Source organism: Lacerta agilis, chromosome 13, assembly GCF_009819535.1.
Source record: "Lacerta agilis isolate rLacAgi1 chromosome 13, rLacAgi1.pri, whole genome shotgun sequence".
Taxonomy (NCBI): Eukaryota; Metazoa; Chordata; class Lepidosauria; order Squamata; family Lacertidae; genus Lacerta; species Lacerta agilis.
This window is the reverse complement of record NC_046324.1, coordinates 43,525,896-43,543,843: the sequence shown is the minus strand read 5'-3', so window position 1 is coordinate 43,543,843 and position 17,948 is coordinate 43,525,896. Positions and strand designations below refer to the sequence as shown.

Genomic DNA, 17,948 nt, shown 5'->3' with positions numbered 1-17,948 from the left:
ATTTAGACTGATTTGCACAGAAAAAAATCGAACTGATTCATTTATTTTTCTGGGACAGCCCCCTCGCCACCAATGAGGCTCTCTGCAAAATCGGCTCACCCCCTACTTTTCGGAAACTTCCCCCCCCAAGCCATTTTGCTGTAACTCGAATCGCCTAGCCGGGCTGAAAGAGGAACAGAGAGGGGCATGGCCCATTAACCTTGCTCTTGCCAGGGTGCTGCTGTTCCCCTCTCTTGGAAGCTGAGGAGGGCGAGCGATATTGCACAACGCCCAAGGTGGCAGACAAAGGCCGCTGCCCCACGGGGTTAGGAGGAGCTGTTTTCGAGAACCCCAGCACAGAGCTCTTCCCCGCCGTCCTCTAAAACGGACCTGGGGCCGATTTGCAGCTCTGTTTACGTGCTGGGAAACGGCAGAAGGCAGGTCCCAGAGAGGAGTGGCAGCTGGCATCCCACACTTGATAGCAGAGGGAGATTTGCAGGCCTCTTGTTAACCCCCCACTACCTTCCTTGGAAACGAAGGTGACTTGTCGCTCACCAGGGAGGAAAACGCAAGGCTGGAGCAGGCTGCAGAAGGGATGCAAACTGCAAAGGCCTGTTGCAGTGTTCACTACAAATAGGGTCTATTGCCTGCTGCTGCACCCAAATAATCACGCTTCCAGCTAATAGTGCCACCCTTTTCCCCACGGGGCTTCTGGTTTCTGGTCTACAGAGAGACTGGCAACGGCTCTCCACTCTTGTCAGCCCTTCCGGGATCTCCCAGGCTGCCATCTGAGTTACATAGTCCTCTGTCCCTTTGGTCCAGTTGGCTCCACCTGCTTTTGTTCCCCTTCTAGAATTTGGTGCCGTGTGCCATGTGCCGTGTCAGCTGCGTTGCTTAGCAGTAGGAAAGGGCTGCCGCAGGCATGTTGGGGAGAAGGGGAACAGGCAAGCAAGGGGGGGGAGGGCGGCCCTTTCTGGACCAGCAGCTCTGATTTTAGGCAACAGGTGATTGGGCAGCCCAGGGCGTGCTCAAAAGTGGCTCGAGCAGTCACATTTTCAACAGGCCTGCACTATTCCCTCAATCATAGGGCTCTCCAAGCTGCTTCTCGCCTGGGACAAGCTAACCGAGAGATTAGTAACACTTCAGAATACCAGCTACTGGGAACCACAGGAGAAAAGAGTGCTCTTGCGCTCGGATCCTCCTTGCGGGCATTTGCTTGGCCACTGTGAGAACAGGATGCTGGACGTATTCAGGCCATTGGCCTGATCCAGCAGGCTCTTGTTCTTAACCTCTCTAGTGCTTCCATTGCCAGATCCCCTCCCGGTTTCTGCTAAATGTGCCAGCTGCCTTTCGGAACGTTTGAGCAAATGTGTAGAATCGGGGCGCTGTTCTTGAACGCGGCTCTCCCTCGTCCTCCCTGCCCAGATCGGCAATTGCTCAACAGGTGTGTATTCTGTGAATCTAATGCACAGATGATGCCACGCTGTCGGATTAGTGGAAGCGAGCGCTGCTCAGCTGACGCTGCAAAGGTGGTAGAGCATGAGACTCTTAATATCTGGGTCGTGGGTTCGAGCCCCACGTTGGGCAAAAGATTCCTGCATTGCAGGGGGGGGGTTGGACTGGATGACCCTTGGGGTCCCTTCAAACGCCACAATTCTATGTAGAAGAGTAACAAGGCAGGACCCAGCTCTGGTGACATTTTGTGCTCACTAGTACAGGGTTTCCAAAACTACACACACACACTCCGGACCACTTGAAAACTGCTGGTTTTGGTGGACCACTTAATGATTTCCTTGCCTGTTGCAGCAATTGCACTGCACTGCACTAGATGTTTTCCTAATTGTATTAGTGCTTTTATTTCTTGCACCGCATTTTATCGCATTACAATTGAATTAAAACCGCGGCGCAATAAAATACAACGCGAGAAATTAAAAAATGCAACAGAAATTCAGTTTTGACTATTGAATGCAGACCTGGTGCAGGTCGCTGGTGGGTCTGTGGGAAGCCTGGCAGGGAGAGTTCCTGATTCACACACCTCTGCTTTTAATGAAGGAGGACCTTGCGTAAGGGAGTTTGGACATTCTCCACCCGAGGCCTTGGGAAGTTGAGCTAGATAGACCAGTAGAACATGGGAAGGGCTGCTGGAAGATGCCTTCAACTGTGTCTCTTTTTCCTAAGTCATCTTGGAGCCATGGAGCAGTCACACCCATTGAAATGGGCAGCAGAGGCCCTAAAATGCAGGTGCCTCTATCAACTTGAGGCATGGCTGGGCATATCTGTTTTAGTTCTTATCTGTTGCATTTATATCCCTTTTTCTCCAAGGAGCTCGGGGTGGTCCTCTATAGCTCTTCTGCTCCTCATTTAATTCCCCACAACAACCCTGTGTGGTAGGTTAGGCTGAGAGGAAGTGGCCCAAGGTTTCGCCCAGCGAGCTTCATGGCCGAGTGGGGATTCGAACGGTCTCCCAGGTCGCAGTCCAACACTCTAACCACTGCGCCACCACTGGCTTCCCAGGCAGGGCCGTCTGGCCCTGCACCCTCTTCAATCCTGTACCAAGAACTTCTCAGAATTATTTGCCCAGATGCTTTAGGTATGTGTTTGTCCTGGGCTGATGGTTTTAAGCTGGCTTTTGGTCCCTGCTGGTGGCATCTCATCTGTTTTGTTGCCTCTTTTAATTCGTACTTTTACTTTAACGTTTTTGAGAACAGCTGGAGGAAGTTAATACCCCCAAATATAGAAAAATACCAAAGAAAGTGCAAGGACAGCCCTGTTTCAAGGCGCTAAAGGTCCATTTAATCCAGCTTCCTGTCCCCAAGAATGACCCCACCGGGTGACTGCAGGAAATCTCACAAGCAGAGCGCAGACACCCCTTTCCCCTCGTTGCTCCCCAACAACTGGTCACTGCTGGTGCCATTGAGCAGCCATGACTAATAGTCACTGCCTTCTCTCCATGATTTTGTCTTGTTCCCCCTTTAAAGCTATAGTCATACCTTGGAAGTCAAACAGGTTAGTCCCCAAACGTTTTGGCTCCCAAACATCGCAAACCCGGAAGTGACACTTCCTGTTTGTGAACTATTTTTGGAAGCAGAACGTCTGACGGGGTTTCCGATTGGCTGCAGGAGCTTCCTCCAGCTAATCATAAGCAGCGCTTTGGTTTTTGAACGCTTTGGAAGTTGAACGAACTTTCGGAACAGATTCCGTTTGACTTCCAAGGTACGACTGTATAAGGCTGTTGCTTTCACCACTCCTTGAGGCTGCAAATGTGACTTAGGGCCTTCTGCAGAGGCAGCATTAACATATATGCACAGGTCCTCGTAAGCAGGGAGAAAGAAGACTCCATCAACTTTGGGATCATATGCATGCTTGGAGCTTTGCAGACTCGGTTCCCAAAACCCAGGGCTGCCTAGAAAACCACTGCTTTTATATCGAGTCTGTCTGTGAGTCAAGCAACAGGAAATTTAGAGCAGCACAAGTTGTAAGAACCCTCCTCCCCAAATGATATGGAAGCTGCTAACATCTCCAAACTAGAAAACAAGTTTCGAGGAGGAGGTTGAGCTAGTTTTCTTTTCTGCCTTTTATTTTTCATGATCTCAATGGGCTGTGTATTAAGGGCAATTGTGTTTTTGTTTTAAACGTCAGTAAAATTATCAAATCCAAAAGCTCAGAAAAGGGACTGAGGGATGCCCCCCCCCTTTGTAAAGTTGAATTTGCAGGGGATGGGGGAATTGCATGCGCTTTTTTTAATCCCGTCGATTCTACAGACGAAAGTAGCGAAGGCGACCAATTTGGAAATTACCCAGGAAGCATAAATCAAAATTAATTTGAACTGTGGAGGTAGACCTGATGCAGCCAAAAGTGGTTCTGGCTTGTAACTAAGGACAGCAGGGAGAAGAAGAGGAGCTTTTACACTGCCATCCTCCAACCAAATCGTTTTAATTTAGGTTAAATCGATACAAAAGCTATCAAATTAGTGCAATTGTAAAGTGCAAAGAGTCAGTCCCCAGACGGTTGTCAACATCGCAGGCTTCGTCTTATCTGGTTCAGTGACTCGTTATAAAAATACTCTTTGATTTTTATTTTCTAGTCCAGGCCCCCCCCCCCAAAAAAAAGTCTTTACAATGAAATTTCAATAAAGTTTCCATAAAGATGTTCTCGGTTGAGACTAAACTTGATTTGCGTGGGGTTCCCTCTGTGTGTGTGTCTTGCTTTACAAAAGCTATTCTGTCCGGTTTTCTTTGCTGTGCTCGGGAGCGATTCTGCCCTCGATCGTGTTGCCGTCCTGCTCTGCTTCGTGGAAAGTGTCCGTAGCTGGTTCAGCAGCCAAGCCAGCTTCCTCCTCCTCCTCTTCCTCCTTGGGAAGGCTGAACTCTGGCTCGGTTTTTGCCCCCAGTTCTCTCTCCACTGACGCCACCAGCACTTTGAGTAGCGTGTTCTCGGTGAGGAGGTTTTCGGAGGCGTCGGCCAGCTCTTGCAGCTTCTCGGCCATGTCTCCCAGCTCCCGGGTCTTCTGCTCGTAAAGCCCCTGCAAATGTTCCCGCTGGCTCTGCAGGGCCCCGTGCTGCTTCCTCAGGATGCGTGTCTCCTGCTGGAGCCTCTGCCCCTCCCTCCTGGCTTCGGAGAGCTGGCCTTGGAGCTGAGCCTGCGCCTGGTGGAGGGCCTGGATCTCTGCTCTCAGCTTCTCCACCTCCCTCTGCAAGTGGGAGATGTGGCCTTGCTGCAGCATCGCCTCCCGCCCGAGGCAACCTTTGAGGCAGGGCTCCGGGCCGGATGCGGGGGACGGCTGGCTGGAGTGGCAGAGGATGAATTTGAGGAGGTTGGGAAGGGTGACCGGGAATTCTGCGGGGAACTTCACACTCTGCTCCTTCCTGGGAAAAGTTTAAAGAAAGAGAAATGGGTGAGATGTGCTACGAGGAAAGGGGCACGTGGTTTGAACACCAGGTTCCACCTGTGGCATTTCCAGTTTAAAAATTAGGCTCTGGGAAAAATTAGGCTCTGTGTGTTGCTGTGGTTGGCTTTGGGGTGGGGGGTGGGGGAGGAATTGATGGCAACAGTCCACCTCCCAAAGGGAGAGGTTGCAAAACGAGGGTTGCTTCAAAAACAGACGACAAGCAGATCCTACCCTTTGCCCTCGAAATGGTTCTTCCAGTGAGGAGGGGCCTTTTCAGTTCAGAGGTGGCTAAGAGATGTAAGTTACAAGTCTCCGAGATATCCACATACCGGGGAGGAGGGTGTAACACTAACAGCAAAGTTGCTGGAGGGACTGCAACTATATAAAACAATGTAAGAAGCTCACAGTGCTTCCAATAAGGCAGGAATGTGTTGGATGGAGAAACCGCCTGCCCTGCTATGGAAGCAGCATCCTAGGATACGATTTTGGAAGAGGCGTTCCTAGTGCATGTTTCTAAGCACTGGGATCCAGGAGGGAGATAAAGGCTGTGTGGCTCAAACATGCCACAACTGGAGCCTCTGGAAAACAGCTGGCATCGCCTTACCAAGAAGTCCACATACACAAAAACATTTTTCTAAATGTCTCACTTATCCACAGACCCGTGTTTCAGATGTGCTGAGAAGCCCCTGCTTGATTGCTTTGCGGTGTTTCACATAGCAGGCAACCTGACGCACCGTCTCTTGTGCAATCATGCCAAGCTGGTTCCTCTGGGTGTTCTGGACTACAGATCCCATCAGCTGTGCTGGCTGGAGCTGAGGGGAACTGTAGTCCAAAGGGGGACCAGCTTGGCAGTGCAATAAACCGGTACAGTATTTCCTTTAGAACTCGGTGATAGATACTAAACTTAATCGAATTGCTTGCAGCATCTGCCCAGGCAGTTTCCATCCCAGAAGCAAGAAGGGCAAGAAATACTGGCTGTGCTCAGCAGCAGCAGCAGGCTGGCTTGTGAAATCTTGCTTGCAAAAAAGCTGCTGCAGGCTGCTGCTCCCCTCTTGATTTGCCCTGCCCTGCCCCCATGCAGTGAGAGGCTGGCAAGCTGAGGATCTTGGCCCTGACAAGCCCAGCCAGCGGCTTTTGCCCTTGCTTGAAGACGTCCCAGTTGCAACTTTATGGGTCACCAACTGTGAGCTTTGTTTTTCCTACAGGATTGAACTTCCCCTGACTCTGCAACCAGAGCGGGAAGAGACAGGAAAAACAATCCAGGGGCAAGAACATAAAACACGCTCATGAAAGCAGCTGTGTGAACTTTGGACAAGCACAGTCCAAGCTGCACATCTGTTGAATCGCACATATACATTATATATCCCTCTGGCAACATCAAACTTCCCTGTGCAAATGAAATGAAATAAAATGTTCCTAATCTGCACAATGCTAGGTTTGCAGAAGCGCACACGGACTCCATTACTACAGACAACACAGAACGGACCTCTTGGGCTGCATATGAGCAATAGCAAATGACATTGTCAGCTAGATAGATAATGTATTGTCATTGTACGTAGTACAACGAAATTGAATGCCATCCCACATTTACAGCCACATACATGCATTTATACATTTACAACCACACGTACACATACATACCATCCATCATGACTCCCCAAAGAGATCATTTGGTTACAGCATTTAAAATAGTTATAGCTCTTGGATAAAAACTGTTTTTTAGTCTATGCGTTCTTGATTTAATTGTTCTGTATCTCTTGCCCGAAGGCAACCGTGCAAACAGACTATATCCAGGATGAGATGAATCCTGTAAAATGTTGTTTGCTTTTTTGAGACAACGGGAGCTATATAGTTTGTCCAAACACGAACTACCACTAAGATTTTGGGGGTGGGGGAATCCAAAACAACCGCAGGCACAGACAAGGGGACCTGTGGCTAACTACATTCTTTCTCTTCCAAGGCAATAAAAGCAAAAAAAAAATAGATTAATTAACTTGTCATTGAACTAGAGTCAGCATTCCCTGCCCCCCCCCCCTCGAGCACTCCAGATTACAGAGCAGGGAAGGGCACACAAGCAGCATGCCTATTTTTGCACACGGAACAAGAGGATAGCAGCGGGTTTTTGATCCTGCCGCTGAAACGGAGCGCCTTTGCTCAGAATTTCTCCGGGGGAAATAAAAATAGCAGCTAAAAGGTCCCTGCTTCAGACCTCCCCTCTGTTACGATGAGGTACCCTCAGGAAGCTGCTGAGTCTCTGACTCTGCTCCACCCCCTGGGCAGAGAGAAGAGGAGATAATACTGACCTACTTTGCAAGGGGTGGTGGTGGGGGTGATAAGGCTGTCTGGAATAAGGTCAATGGAGCTTTCTGAAATCTTCGTGGCTGAGCACCAGGAGGAAAGTGGCGGTGATGGAAATGGAGCCGCCTCGATTAGACTGGTTCGTTGCCCATTTCAGGTTATGTATCGCAGGAATTTAAGCCCAGCCTTTGCAAATGATTGCTTTCTGGTAGAGGCCTACATGGAGCGAGCTTGGTGTTTTGTTTTTCCATTGAGCGAGAACTTCTGAGCAGGATCTGCTGAGAATTGGCACCAGGCCCGCCTCCCTCAATGGAAAATTAACACAGCGTGCCTGTGGAAAGCCAAGGGAAGCCTTGACCGCTCTATTCTTTTTACAGCCGGGGTGGTTTGGGGGGCGGGGGGTGCAATCTGTGCCCCATGGGCTGCATGCAGGCATAATTTTTGAAAGCCCTTTGCAAGTGATCAGTTCAGGCCAATGGTGGCTGGTGCCCGCTGGGCGGAAGGTGGAGACAATGAAAGGCAGAGTCAACTAATTCTCGTCCGCTTAGCTACCTCCCTGCTGAGTTCTACAAGGGGAACTCCAAGGAGGAAGAGGAAGGCGGCAGGCAATGGCAACCCCTAGGCAGCCTCCACTGGCAAGCCACTGGTCAGGGTGGAGAGAGGAGAGGAGAGAAGAGTATCTCCCTGCTTTAAGGCAATTGTCAATATGGATAATCCATTTTAACCTCCAAACACAGAAGAAAGAACCAGAAAATGGGAGTTACCGATCATGAGGGAAAAACAGAATGGTGGGTAGGCGGTCGGTCATGAATTCCCAGGGAAGGTCGTTCTGAGAAACATCAATCCTGTAATGAGAGCAAAACAAATACAAACACACTGATTATAGAGGACCATAAACTCAGTGGCCGAGCGCATACTTAAGCATGAGCATCATGTTTATCACATTGTCTTCCTGCATTACCATTTTAATGGTTTGGCTCCTGCAAGGTCATCCAATTGCAAGTATTTCTGCAGTGCAGAGAAGGCGAAGACTAGAAGGAGGTGCTCTCAGAGCAGTGACTCGTACAGAGATGCAGCAGGTGCCGCTTCCTATGAGCCGGGGGCTTCGGGGCTCACCGGAACCCCCCTGTCATTGATTCTATTTTTGGAAACAGAGAAGTCTGGCCATGGTACGTGACCTTTCGTTTTGACAGGGGAAGCCCCTCTCTATTGGCAAACTTCAAGATGCCCTAAGGCATCTCCGTGTTAATGGGTTCCAAATTTACTCACTTGCCAAATGGTTATTAAGGATAAACTGTGTTCCATGCACCCTGAGAAGCCTTTGAAGATCTTAGGCCAGCTGCTAAGTGCCTTAAGGTGATGGTCTCTAAGGTGCATACACTTTTGCTGAATACTAAGTATGGGGGTGGCTGCTGGCATGGGAATCCGATCTGGGCCGCCCAATTCCAAAATATTCTGGCATGTGGTCTAGAGTTTATCTGCCAGCTACCTCAGCACTCAATAAAGAGGCTATGCTCAAACTGAGCTACCCCTGGCACTGGACACCAGGCAAACTCATTTACATTAACTCTAACCTGTCCCCACTTCACTGGAGGGGGTATGAGACACATGGGTTTTATCGGCGGTGGGTGTGTTTGGAAGTCTAAGACTCTTGGCTCTGCGGGGTTTTTTTTCTATACTTAGCTAATTCGACAAACGATTCCGCCTGACGTTCCTCTCCACCTTTTCTCAGGAGACAGTATTCCCCAGATACTGCAAACCATTAGTAATGATATGCTTAGTAGTGGTCAGACTGGAAATTGGAAGGAAGTGGGCAATTTTTCTGTTAAAACTTGGTATGAGACAGTCTGGCAATTAGCACTTGATGATAAGCTTACTCAAGAATGCAGGGAAGCCAGGGGAGTGGCTCTGATGGATATTTTTGTTCAAACTTGGTACCTGCTCATCTGTTACACAACTCAAGGGGTGGGGAACACCCCACCCCCACCCCGGTCACAACTTTCTGGAGGGCATTCCTGCAACTTCATTGCCAGAATAGGGTGTAATACTACACTGCACTATGGTGACACTAAAGTTTCTCATTTTTGTTGTTTCTTGTTTAATTATGGGTTTTCTATAAGCAGTTAATAAATCAACAAACAAAATATGGATTCATCTCTCATGGCAATTGCTAGTCTAAAATAACAAATATGGTACACACGGCCAACCATCACCACCAGAAGAGTCAGAAAGATATTCTTAAAGATACTGTGGAAACTACGGGAAGAGATTAAACTTCAAGCTACGAAAAGATGGAATATGCTTCCTTCAAGGGCAAGCAAGAGAGGAGGCCCGGGCGCAGGTGGAAAGTTTGTGAAAGCAAAAATAAATGAATAAAATAAGAGAAGCGAGAGATGGCCTTGTTATTTATCTTGGAAATAAGGTGGGTGAACAAGCAAAACTTGCTGGGTGGGGTGGGGGTTTGCAGATCATGCATTTAATTAACTGTTGAGCAGTTTCTTCAAAGGGCAGAGCTTAAAATATACATCTGTATAATCTGCCCAGCAATTGTCCTTGAGTCATGCAGATGCATCTCTCTCTCTCTCTCTCTCTCTCTCTCTCTCTCTCTCACACACACACACACACACACACACACAGAGAGAGAGAGAGAGAGAGAGAGAGAGAGAGAGAGAGAGAGAGAGTCAAGCCCTGAGAGCTACTCCAGAAGACTCCCAGGGCTCTCACACATGGAGAAAATTGAACCAACTAAGAGTGAATTACCAACAACCTTTTTAATACCAGAGTGATTTCACAGGGCAGGTTGTGTAGAAGGGAAGGAAATGTGTGCAGGCCGCACAGGAAATAGGCCAAGCTTCACAATGGCTGGCAGAAACTGACCAAACACAGTTCAAGGTTCCCAGGCAGCCTGGACTTCTTGCACCAGAAACTACTCTTCGACCAAGACCACCTGCTTGACCACACCATCTTCCACTTAGTGATTTGTTCAAGGCCTTGGGCACATTTCTCCAAAGCTTGCTTTGTTTTCCACTGTTCTTGGCTCTGTAACTTAGGAAGCTTCTGGGTCGGGGTGACCAAAGAAACCAGGCTAAGCAAGGCGGCTGGGTTCAGGCATAATGCCAATCCGTAGTTACAACAAGCCATAGTTTCTAAGCCAATGAATCGAGGTTTGCTGACAAAAACAAGCCAGCCATGGTAAGTCTGGTGGGCTGCATTCGCATGTTCAAACAGGCCACATCTGTCTAAGCACATCATGACTTAGTATTGTGTGTGAATCAATCCAAGCACCAGCTTTTCTCATCAAACTATCATTTCTGGGGCAGTTTCCTCTAGTTCAGTCTCAGCATTTGAGCTTAAGCCTCTTGCCTCCACTTGCGTGTGCCCAGTAAAAATTGTTCAGTTCTTCCCTTTATCAAAAACTGGGGATGTTACTCAGCTTAACTGGGGTCTTGTGTTTTATGTTTGGCTTCCAGGTAAAAAGTTGGAGGAGGACAGCCGTAGAATTCTATTTCTTCTCATGGATGTGTTACTTTATGCAGTTTAGGTTTCGGTTTTTTGTACAGGCAGTGGCTTGGTAAACCCCCAAAAGCAGATGGGGCTTTTGTGGCTCTGCCTGGCTCCACAAACCCACTAAAGACTCACATAATAAAACACAATCCCCTAACTTGGACAGCTGATCAAGACATGGAAAGTCTGGGTTACACTTTGACTAAGAGCACACACCAGCCTTTCCCAACCTGGTGCCCTCCAGATGTTTTGGACTAAAGCTCCCATCGTCCCCAGGCTGGAGCTGATGGGAATTGCTGCCTTAAACATCTGGAGGGTGCCAGGTTGGGGAAGGCTGGCATACATAGTCCCAAGAGTGGCTTAATGTAATGGAAAGAAGGGAGAAAAACTCACCTCGCCACAAGGAAGTTATCAGCAGGCAGGATCCGAGCGAGCTGGATGAAGATGTGATTGAGAGACATGCAGAAGCCGCACCAAGGAGCATAGTAGACCAGCAAAATGTCCTGAGTTTGATGAATGGAAGATTAGATGTTGCCGTTTTCTTTCACTGTGGCACCCCATCTCCCCAGATTTTTGTTAACACCATTGAGCTATGTTTACAAGGGCCCCTTTCTGGTTTTCCATGTGTGGACACAAATGCAGGAGGGAACTCCCCACTCCAACTCGCAGACAAAAGTTAAGTTGGATGGGTGTGTGTGTGGAAATAACCTTTTATGGCAGGGGTCAGCAACCCTTTTCAGCCGTGGGCTGGTCTACCGTCCCTCAGACCAGCCAGACTATATTTTGAAAAATATATGAACCAACTCCTATGCCCCACAAATAACCCAGAGATGCATTTTAAATAAAAGCACACATTCTACTCATGTAAAAACACAGATTCCTGGACTGTGCACGGGCCAGATTGAGAAGGCAACTGGGCCGCATCCAGCCCCCGGGCCTTAGGTTGCCTACCCCTGTTTTAGGGCCTCTCAGACTACCTCTGTTGTGGACCTAGAGCAGGGATCTGGGGCAGCTAAGCTGTGTTAGTAAACCTTTCTTTGCACCATGCCAGATCAGATGAGATGGGAGTCATTTTCCAATTGTGTTTAGGACATCGTCAAGGTGTGGCTGTTATTCCCCAGGACGTGGCCATGCCATTCAGATGCAAAACAAAGAATCAGCCACGGAGGCAGGCAGAGGCAACCGACCACTGGAGCCTAGAGAGCCTTACCTTTTCGCTCCTCAACGCGACCTCATGGAAAGTATCGGTGAAAATTTCTCTAATGACATGTTGAGATCGAATGCGGCTGGGCCTCCTGTCGCCAACAAGGTGCCTTTTTAAAGGACTGTACACAACGCTGTAGTTCTGAATGAAGGTTTCTAAAAAATTAAAGAGCCAGGAGGTTTATTTTGAGCTTCTAGGCTTGACAACGTAACATGGAAGCATGTTTTAGGTCTGAGAAGCATCTTGGCAGGATTATGTCTGTGGGCTGTTTCAGGAGGTCGCAGCAAAAAACAGAAACACCCCCCTCAACTGTTGTTAGGGTAGTGTTATATTTTGGGTTTCCACATGCATGGAATGTGGCATTAGGGTGAGTACCCTCAGAATCTCAGTTTAACAACAACAAACCTAAGTATCTAGTCCTTAGGTTGTCGTGCAAAACATGTCCAATGCATAGTAAAATCTAAAGAGGTTAGAAAGGTACTGAGCACTGCACAGCACCTCCTGAATCCATTTGCATGGATTGTTCAAATCAAGCTAGAATTCTGCTAACTATCTTACTCAACTTGCTGGGTTCGGCTTCTTTTTGTCAAAATCCCGCTGCTGCCTCAAAAAAAAAACCAATAGTGTGTCTTCTACTATTATCAAGCAGTTTCAAGGGGGTGGGAGCGTTAAGTTTGTGCGAGTCTCTAGGGCAGGCATAGGCAAACTTCGGCCCTCCAGATGTTTGGGACTACAATTCCCATCATCCCTTACCACTGGTCCTGTTAGCTAGGGATGATGGGAATTGTAGTACCAAACATCTGGAGGGCCGGAGTTTGCCTATGCCTGCTCTAGGGTGAGCTATCAGAACTGCATCTGACAGAGAAATCTCTTGTCGTGTCTGAGCATGCCCACGGATGTATTGCACGACACACGGTTAACAGCAGGGGCTCCTAAAAGTCAAGCATACCGTTGGCAACGTTAAGCTGTAATTTAGGAATAGATTTCTATCCCGCCTTCCCGTCCACGGTTGGGAGCCCCACACCCCATCCCTACGAGGCATCTAGTACAATAAAAGGAAGTGCTGCAACGAAGCAGATTTTCCAAAAGGCAACATTTCATGCAATGTTAAGAAGAGCAGCCAAAACAGTGGTGGCCAAACTTGGCCCTCCAGGTGTTTTTGGACTACAACTCCCATCATCCCTAGCTAACAGGACCAGTGGTCAGGGATGATGGGAAATGTAGTCGCAAAACAGCTGGAGGGCCAAGATTGGCCACCACTGAGCCAAAATAAAAGCACGAGAGAGATGGACAGTGACTGCTGTGCATTGCACCAATGAGGAAAGAACTAAGTGGGCCCTCCTGAAGGAATGAGTTCCAGAGCCTCAGCACCACCGCCAGGAAGGGCCTCCCTTGTATGTCCACCCATCAGGAAGTGAGACTCAGAGTAGGGTGGACGGACAGCCTGTTGGCCTCCAGATGTTGCTGGACCCTCACGATCCCTTTCAACTCTATGATTCTATAACACCAGAAGTGGGGGACGGGGGACAGGTGGACGGACAGGTTTCCCATCCCTGCCGCTGCCCTTTCCAACCCTGGTTTGGCAGACTGTATGCCTCTTTGGCGATTAAGGCAGCCTTCATGGGGCCTGCTTCACATGCCTGGCTGTTCTGAGAAATCAGAACAGCCTCGGCAGTGATGTCGGCCAAATAAAAGTTGGAAGAGCAAGAAAAGAATATCCTCCAGCAGGAAGGGAGGACCTCCACATGTGGAGATTCCTGCATTGCAGGGGGTTGAACTAGATGTCAGGTGCCAATATTACCGTATTTTTCTGTGTATAAGACGCTCCCTGTTTTGGGGGACTGCAAATTAAGAAAATGGGGGGAGATTGTCAAGAGTTGTAAAGCTTTTTTCGGGGGGGGAGATTGCCCAGACTTGTTGAGCTTTTTTTGGGGGGGGGGTTTCCCAACAGTTGGGGGAAAGCCGCCAACTGCTCGCCTAATTGCGGCAAGGGCAGCCAATCAACAACAGCCATTGCCGGGGCCACCAATCAAATGCCCAAGAGCTGCTGACAATCTCCTGATCGCAGCTGCAACCAATCGCCCGTCCACACTCTGCACTATCTGTGTATAAGACGACCCCCAATTTTTAACATAATTTTTAAAGAAAAAAACCTTGACTCACACATGGAAATATACGGTACTTGCTTTTCTGTGCTAGACCAAAAAAAAAAGAAAAAAAAAAGAGGTCTTACTTTTAACATACTTCTAAGAATCGCTGATTTCATCTTTTACTCGTGGTTTTGTATATCTGATACCTTTTAAAAACTGTTAAAAGCGTCCTGGAATCAAATCTTGATGAGCAGTGGTGTTAAAAACGAAGTAGGAGAGGCCAACCAGAAACCATTTTAAATCAGTAGTCTAATTTCCCTGCAAACTTGGGTTGTGCTTTTAGTAACTGTGACATCTGCACCCAAATTTTGAATTAATGAGGCGGTTGTACTTTACCTAGGTTAGATTTCAGCAGGGCCTGGTCCTGATCCAGGATATAGTGTGTCTCTTCCTTGAGGTCCACAATGGCAGCAAACTCCTTCACCAGAGTAGACCTTGATGCTCCCAGCCTCTCCGCGTACAACCAGAAGAGATTTGAATCCAGCAGGTATAGGTTCAAGGTCTTGTTAGTCCTACAACTCAGGCCGGTCACGTAAGTGTCGCAGAGGGCATTTTCTGGGATAAGATCACTCCTTTCCTCAATGTGAGGAATAGAGCTTTGGGGATCGTCTTTCCATCTCTTCCCATGGGAAGCAAGAGCCACTTCCTCGGAGCCGGCGAAGCCCAGCGGGGTCCCGCTCACTGTCCTGCAGCACGCGGTGTAGTAGCTGAAAGGGCTGTAAAAGCTGAGGAAGTTGCTGCACAAGGAAACCGTCTTGGACATCACTTGGAAAAAGGTCCGCTCCTTGAGGTAGAACGAGTCCAAGGCTGCTTCTATCTCCAAGAAGTTGCAGTGCAGGCCGCCCAGGCGGCTGGGCCTGACCCCGACTGTCTGGTTGATGCACAGCTCGCAGACGTTGTGGGTCCGGGTGATAGAGTGCCACTGGGGAGGAAGCACCACTGTGTTGCAGCAAGGGGACTTGGCGATGGAGATGGCTTCGGCCAAAGGGAGGCGGATGCCAGCCACTGAAGATGCGCCTCCTTGCAAATGCCCAGCATCCGCTTCCCCTGCATGGCTTCTGTTGCAGCTCTTGTATTCCAAAGCCAATTCCGAGATCTAGGAGGTGAGAAGAAAGCCGTATGGACATTTTACCAGGCCACCGTTATAATATCAGGAGGAGGGAGGAAACCAAAGACAATTGGCAAAGTTATCGCCCTTTCCCTCTCAGTTTGTCCCTGGAAAAAACCCTGTGCGTTGCCATGTTCTAGGATACACTCAGACCTCCCAGCAGCTTTATGTTATGAGCTTCGCAACCAAAAAAACACCCCATTATTCTCCCCATGGCTGTGCCTTCAATATCAATATTTACAAATCCTTGGGAAGCTTCTAAGGAATCTCAGTATTTGACAACCACCAACTTTGAGCAACGCAGAGTTATTCGCTCAAAGGCTGCTCTGCTTCAAATTCCGAGCACCACATCAGCCCAGAAACGGAAGGCAGGACACACTTTGGGAAGAGTAAATAGCATCAGCTGACGCGGGCAAGTGAGCTAATGTGTATATTACAGGCAAAGTTCCAGTCTTGCCCGCTCCAAAAGTAGTTTTAGGGCTACTTAAATAATTAGCCCCCTTCATGGATCACTGCCTTGTCGTGGCGAAGGGGCTTGAATTACTCAGGGAAGCTATGGACAGGTCATAGTGGAGAGTTTGGACCAAACGTGATCCACCTGGAGAAGGAACTGGAACCCAGTAGTAATGTACGGAAGTGAGAGCTGGACCATAAAGAAGGCTGATCGCCGAAGAATTGATGCTTTTGAATTATGGTGCTGGAGGAGACTCTTGAGAGTCCCATGGACTGCAAAAAGATCAAACATATCCATCCTTAAAGAAATCAGCCCTGAGTGCTCACTGGAAGGACAGATCCTAAAGTCGAGGCTCCAGTACTTTGGCCACCTCATGAGAAGAGAAGACTCCCTAGAAAAGACCCTGGTTTTGGGAAAGATGGAGGGCACAAGGAGAAGGGGACGACAGAGGATGAGATGGCTGCACAGTGTTCTCGAAGCTACTAACATGAGTTTGGCCAAACTGCGAGAGGCAGTGAAGGATAGGCGTGCCTGGCGTGCTCTGGTCCATGGGGTCACGAAGAGTCGGACACGACTGAACGACTGAACAACAACAAAAATAATTAGCCACCTGCCCCATTTAAGTGTTTGTGTGTGTTGTTGTTGTTTTGTAAAGAAAGAAGGGAATATTGAATTCCAGGGCTGAGCTGAAGAATGGTCACACAGAGACCACAAAAATCTCTCTACCTTTAGGTTACAATGCATGGTGATTTCTGTTTATTTCTCTGAGCTTGTCAGTTTCAAAGCTGTTCGGTCCTGCTTGTTTTTAAAGGTTTGTTAAAAAAATTTTTAAAAATACAGGCAAAGACTCCTTTAGGCATACCCAATGGGGTCTTTGCCCTGTATACCTGAACATCAGACCACCCTTTCCACCCTGAGAGGGTACTACCTGGGAGGAGGGTGAAATGCAAGCCCCAACAAATGACGATGTGATGCCCGTCTCTTTGCTCACTCTCAATGCCACGCAAGAGGTGCTGCCGCTGTGCTACGAGCCAAGGGCTGGTATAACATGCGCAAGCAGAATGTTGCCACATGCTGCTCAGTTTGAGAACGAGAAAGCAAAAGGAAGATATGGGGTGGTGTCTATTACAGCATTTAGTTTGGCCCAGATGAAGCCGGTGCTTGTGAAACAAGGAGGGATGGCGCAGCAACAATTCCAAGACAGCCTGTGCGGGACCTTCTGAGCTGTGCTGGCAGAGATGCTAGAACGGAGAGTTTCTTGCCATGCAGCCGCCTGGGAGGCAAAGCTCTCCCCAAGCGGGAAGGAAAATCACAAACCAACCCTTACTGTAAACAAATTACATAAGAGGCCCCCTGAAAGTGAAAGGAAGCTGTGCAAGGCAGCTGGAGTCATCTCTGGTCAGGAGAAGCACTTGGGCTTTTCAAGAACAGGATGAGGCCAGGGCAGGTTTTGTTTTTTAAGGTGGGTTATTTTTAATAGTTTGCATATGCTTACGTTACTCCCCACACTTGCATGTGGCAGGGAAGAGGAACTTGTGCTGCCCCCCACCCCCCAGAAGCTGAGGGACTCCTGCTCCCATCAGTCAGCCTGGCCCAAGCTGAGGGATGATGGGAAATGTAGGCCAACGACTGTCTGGAGGGTCACCATCCTGGGGATACAGGGCGAAACATCATCATAATGGATTTGATCGCACGAGTCCTGTGAAATTATGTAAGCTTGCTGTGCATCTGAGGCAGACAGGCAAAGATGCACATTTTCTGCTTGGCTTGTCAATAGCTTCTCACCTGGAGGGAGCTACGTCTGCATCCAAGCAACCCAGGAAGGCAGTCTGTTCTTTTGCTTGTTCGTTCCAGGCTGTTGATGTGCCAGAATTGATTTCTGGAGGTGTCTGAGGGCAGGCTGGCTAATAACTATTCTGCTTACACCTCACCTTTCCTCCAAAGAGCTCAAGCTGCCTCAATTAAAAAACACACACAGAGAGAAGGACACACAACTGCCTTCACTTTGCCCTGCTTATGCAGAGGCTGCATCAGGACCTCTAGAAGATTGGCAGGCCATTATCTTTAACCTGCCCTGACAGCTTCATTCCCCTCTCCCTTAGATCAGAAAGCCAATTAAGCCAACTTCAGCGTCAGCAACGCTTAAGGCAGCACAGGAGTGAGCAGAGGGTGGAAATGGAAGCAAGGAATTGTTCCTATTCCGAGGCTGACCTGTTGTGAGTTCTTTGCAAACTCATTAACCTTTCCATCCCTGCCTCCCAAAACAACACGCTTATTGCTCTTCCTTTGCCCTGCAAGAGGGCAACGCAAAGGAATTTGCTTTGGGGATAGCCAATGTTATTAAATGTCTGTGGGCCAAAATG

At 48.6% G+C, this 17,948-nt stretch overlaps 1 protein-coding gene across 2 annotated transcripts in view; it reads right to left on the bottom strand.

The window, feature by feature from the left end:
• Positions 1–3,893: 3,893 nt before the first annotated feature.
• Positions 3,894–17,948, bottom strand: part of TXNDC11 (thioredoxin domain containing 11) — a 38,359-nt gene continuing 24,304 nt past the window's right edge. For both annotated transcript variants that reach the window (XM_033166859.1, XM_033166860.1), the window contains 5 exons: positions 14,360–15,119; positions 11,880–12,028; positions 11,063–11,172; positions 7,930–8,010; positions 3,894–4,844 (listed from right to left, as the gene is read on the bottom strand). In XM_033166859.1, coding sequence (XP_033022750.1) covers positions 4,196–4,844; positions 7,930–8,010; positions 11,063–11,172; positions 11,880–12,028; positions 14,360–15,119 — 1,749 coding nt within the window. In that variant the 3' untranslated portion in view covers positions 3,894–4,195. The remainder of the gene's footprint in view (positions 4,845–7,929; positions 8,011–11,062; positions 11,173–11,879; positions 12,029–14,359; positions 15,120–17,948) is intronic.